The 4,867-nt window shown below is 53.2% G+C and overlaps 1 protein-coding gene across 1 annotated transcript in view; it reads left to right on the top strand.

The window, feature by feature from the left end:
• The first annotated feature begins 174 nt into the window (after positions 1 to 174).
• TMEM241 (transmembrane protein 241) overlaps positions 175 to 4,867 on the top strand; it is a 179,371-nt gene continuing 174,678 nt past the window's right edge. The window contains exon 1 of the mRNA XM_040354068.1: positions 175 to 390. Coding sequence (XP_040210002.1) covers positions 319 to 390 — 72 coding nt within the window. The 5' untranslated portion in view covers positions 175 to 318. The remainder of the gene's footprint in view (positions 391 to 4,867) is intronic.

The following is a 4,867-nucleotide window of genomic DNA, read 5'->3' as shown; positions in this document are numbered from 1 at the left end:
GGGTTTCACTGACAGCACGATGAGATCTAACTTCTCCCCACCATAGATGAGCCGAGAAAACAATCACCAGCCTCCTCCCCAGGGTTCCAGAGACTGGATACAGTGCTGGATTAAATAGTGGGCGGAGATATGTAAATCTTCACCCAGGTCCCGCCCTCAATACGCAGAAGCGTGTGTAGGCAAAGGAAATGGCGTTCGCTGATTGGAGGAGGCGCAGAGCAACGTGGAAGTGTCATGGCAGCTTGCTGCTGATCCTTTTCCTGTGCTGATTGTATTGGAGGAATAAGGAGCGATCAGAGCGGTGGAATGCGGTGACAGATGTATTTTAGGGGACCCGCGGTGGGTCTCACCTTCTGCTTCTTCTATCTGACCTCTTACTTTACAAACAAGGTGAGACGAGGGGATGGAGGAGGAGGATGAGATTGCTGTGTGCAGGAGTTGGGAAGTTCACTTCCAGATTTGGGATACATGTGATTAGTAAAGGTGATCAGATATTCCAATCTCAGCTCAATCTGTAAGTAGAGGGTGGAAGGGATTCACAGGTGGGGGCTGTCAGGGGTTCACAGATGGGGGCTGTCAGGGGGGGACACAGATGGGGGCTGTCAGGGGGGACACAGATGGGGGCTGTCAGGGGGGACACAGATGGGGGCTGTCAGGGGGGACACAGATGGGGGCTGTCAGGGGGGACACAGATGGGGGCTGTCAGGGGGGACACAGATGGGGGCTGTCAGGGGGGACACAGATGGGGGCTGTCAGGGGGGACACAGATGGGGGCTGTCAGGGGGGACACAGATGGGGGCTGTCAGGGGGGACACAGATGGGGGCTGTCAGGGGGGACACAGATGGGGGCTGTCAGGGGGACACAGATGGGGGCTGTCAGGGGGACACAGATGGGGGCTGTCAGGGGGACACAGATGGGGGCTGTCAGGGGGACACAGATGGGGGCTGTCAGGGGGACACAGATGGGGGCTGTCAGGGGGACACAGATGGGGGCTGTCAGGGGGGACACAGATGGGGGCTGTCAGGGGGGACACAGATGGGGGCTGTCAGGGGGGACACAGATGGGGGGGGGGGTGTCGGGAGGACACAGGTGGGGGGGCTGTCAGGAGGACACATATATGGAGGGGGGCTGTCAGGAGGACACAGGTGGGGGGGCTGTCAGGAGGACACAGATATGGAGGGGGGCTGTCAGGAGGACACAGGTGGGGGGGCTGTCAGGAGGACACAGGTGGGGGGGCTGTCAGGAGGACACAGGTGGGGGGGCTGTCAAGAGGACACAGGTGGGGGGGCTGTCAGGAGGACACAGGTGGGGGGGCTGTCAAGAGGACACAGGTGGGGGGGCTGTCAAGAGGACACAGGTGGGGGGGCTGTCAAGAGGACACAGGTGGGGGGGCTGTCAAGAGGACACAGGTGGGGGGGCTGTCAAGAGGACACAGGTGGGGGGGCTGTCGGGAGGACACAGATAATGGGAGGGGGGGCTGTCGGGAGGACACAGATATTGGGAGGGGGGGCTGTCGGGAGGACACAGATATTGGGAGGGGGGCTGTCGGGAGGACACAGATATTGGGAGGGGGGGCTGTCGGGAGGTGTGTGCCTTCATCTTGCCACTAGTGTGAAAGCCAGCAAAAGTGCCCAACACTCTGTGCTAGTATATACGGTAGTCTGATGGATCTGATCATTATAATAGAAGAGCCAAAGTACTTGTTCTCACATATTTGTTGCATCTCTATACTGCTGATCCCCTGCAGCCTCTTTGCAGACATTCTGTTAGAACAGCCAGTTGTGGTCTTCCATGGGACATGGTGACAATGCAGAAGTGCATAATTGGGAGGTAGAGGCGTGGTTGTCATGCTATAAGGACTCCTATCATAAGTGCTCAACCTGTGGCCCTCCAGCTGTTGCGGAACTACGTCCCATCATGCCTCAGCCGTTGGAAGTCATGCTTGTAACTGTCAGTCTTGCAGTGCCTTATGGGACTTTTAGTTCTGCAACAGATGGAGATACTTGAAAAAGGAGGTAGGTCCCCTGAAACGTGTTGTAATGTACACGCCCCCTTTCTTTATCGTTACATCACGGGACACAGAGCGGCATTCATTACTATATGGGTTATATGGAGTACCTTCAGGTGATGGACACTGGCAATCTCAAACAGGAAATGCCCCTCCCTATATAACCCCCTCCCATAGGAGGAGTACCTCAGTTTTTACGCCAGTGTCTTAGGTGTTGGTCATGGTTTAGCTTGCCTCCGCATCCTTGGGATTAGGTGAGCTAACCGGTTCTGTCCAAAGGCCTCAGCGCTAAAGTGGTCAGTAACCGGACCCCAAACCCTTGGGGTATAGCCCATAATGCTTTTCTTTTTAGAGAGCTGGACCCTGGGCCCAGAACTTAGAAACCTTTGGGTGCCTAATGTTTTCTGTTGCCAGAGTGCTATATGGGCCCAGGACAGTGGATCCTTCATAGGAACCCAGGGCCTGAAGGTCTAGACATCCCCACGGAGATGGGGGAAGATTGGGCCTCTTGCTTGGCAAAGTCCTGCGGCATGGAGCAGGTAAGTGAGGGGAAAACTTGCGGAACTTGGTTCTTAGCAGTTTTTTTCTGGGGGGTCACAGGGGACATGCCTAAAGTTATGCGCTGCATCTGGCAAACTAGTCACATATCTTAATGATAGGATGGCTCTATGTGTATTTTTTCCCCATAAGAAGTGACCTCCCTTGTAGTGTTGGAAAAGCATTTGAGTGGGGCCTGTGTAATAAAAGTGTATGTGTGTGTCAGAGAGCTATGCTTACCTGCAAGCCTCCAGGCGATGCTCCATCAGTCTTCCTCCTCAGAGCCTGCAAGCAGGCAGAACGCTGACCTCCTCGTGGTTCCAGCTGGAGCAGAGAGGCTCCCTTCCCCCCAACCCCCCCCCCCCCTATCGGCGGGCGCGCGCGCGTTCACGTGTTATAGGCGCAATTCGCGCCGTTTAGCTGAGGGGGGAAGGGCGGGTCAGTGGTTTAAGGAAGGGGCGGCCCTTCCTTTTCGTTCCAAACAGCATTCGATACATTGGAACTGGGGAGGAAGGACCGGAGCGGCAGCACGGGGCGCCGAGGACACACAGTGGCCAAAAAGAATATTGCAGTCTTCAGAAGACTGTTTTCAAGCCTAGAAATAGGCTGTTTCTTTCCATCTCATAGTTTTTCTTGCAATACTACTCAGGGGGACAGAATGTTTTTTCTTTCCTGGATTTGAAACAAAAAAAAAAAGATTGAAAAAAGATTGAAAAAAAAAAAAAAAAAAAAGAAGAAAAAAGGTCATCTAGGGGAGAGGAAGCATTTTTTATCCCCCAAACAGGTGTTTGGGCAATTAACTTTTATAGTTCCAAGTACCAATAAGTAGCAGGTGTACCTCGGTATTGTACCATGGCATCCGGGTCAGAGGGTACAAGAGGTGGGGATTCCCCCAGAGAGTCTGAGGTCTCGGACAAAGCTATGCCGCTGCTTTCCCCACAGGGAGCCTTGGGGCCATCGGGATCTGGGGCTGGAGCTGGCGCGGGTCAGTCCAACCCTAAGATGGTCACGGACGAGGTATTACTCACCTCTTTAAGAGAGATGGAGAAAAGAATGGGAAAAATGATAGCCACAGCTATGCGGGGCAGTAAACGGATTAGATCTCCGTCGCCCGAGCGTGGACCCTCAGAAGAGGAGGTCCTTTCCTCAGGGGAATTGGACGATCTCTTGGACAAGGACCAAGTAGGTTCAGGGATCGAAGATCCGGATACAGAGGAGTCTGGAGCAGTCTCCCAAGGGGAGAGCTGGTGGATTCAAGCCTTAACGGACTTGGTCCATAATGCATTCAACTTGCCAGTACCAGATCTCCAGGTATCGACGGTTTCAGCTTTGGGCTCACTGAGGGCGCCTCAAAGCAATGCAGTGTTTCCGATCCACCCTCTATTAGAGGGAGTTTTGTTCCAAGATTGGAACAAGCCAGATAAAATCTTCTTACCACCTAAAAGATTCTCTGCCCTATATCCTATGGAAGATACATTTTCCAAGAAATGGGCTACTCCTGCAGTGGACGCAGCCATCTCATGTGTTAACAAGTCGTTAACATGCCCTGTAGAAAACATACAGGTATTCAAGGATCCAGTTGATAAACGCTTGGAAGCACTACTTAAGAACTCCTTCACTACTGCAGGGGCAGTAGTACAGCCAGCTGTGGCTGCGATTGGGGTTGCTCAAGCATTATCGGATCAAATTAAGCAGATGCTTAAACTTATTCCTGCCCAGCAGGCAGAAGAATTTTCGGATGTCCCTAGGGCCATATGTTTCACGGTAGACGCAATTAAGGATTCTATCCAGCAAGCGTCACGTTTATCGTTATCCCTTATCCATATGAGAAGACTCTTATGGTTAAAGAGCTGGGAGGCCGAGCCCCCATGCAAGAAGCTCCTGGTAGGGTTCCCCTTCCATGGAGGACGACTCTTCGGAGAAGACCTAGATAAATACATTCAGACCATTTCAAACGGCAAAAGTACTCTCTTGCCAACTAAGAAGAAGTTTCAGGGGCCTGCGTTTAAACGACAGTACTCCCCTGGGCAGGGACCCTCTAATGCCAAACAGTATCGACGGCCTCCTGCGAAAGCAAACTTTGGCTTCAACAGCAAGTCTCAAGGACAGGCTGCTAGAGGCAGAAAGCGGTGGTTTCGCAAGCCAGCAAAACCAGCCCCCAAGCCAACCTTATGAAGGGGCGCCCCCACCCACGAAGGTGGGGGGAAGGCTGCGACTCTTTTCAGAGGTTTGGGAAGCCAGCATTCCCGACGAGTGGGTACGGTCTTCCGTGGCCACGGGCTACAAATTAGATTTCCTAAAGTTTCCTCCTCCTCATTTCC

The sequence above is a fragment of the Rana temporaria genome, chromosome 5 (assembly GCF_905171775.1).
Source record: "Rana temporaria chromosome 5, aRanTem1.1, whole genome shotgun sequence".
Taxonomy (NCBI): domain Eukaryota; kingdom Metazoa; phylum Chordata; class Amphibia; order Anura; family Ranidae; genus Rana; species Rana temporaria.
This window is presented reverse-complemented; position numbering and strand designations above follow the sequence as displayed.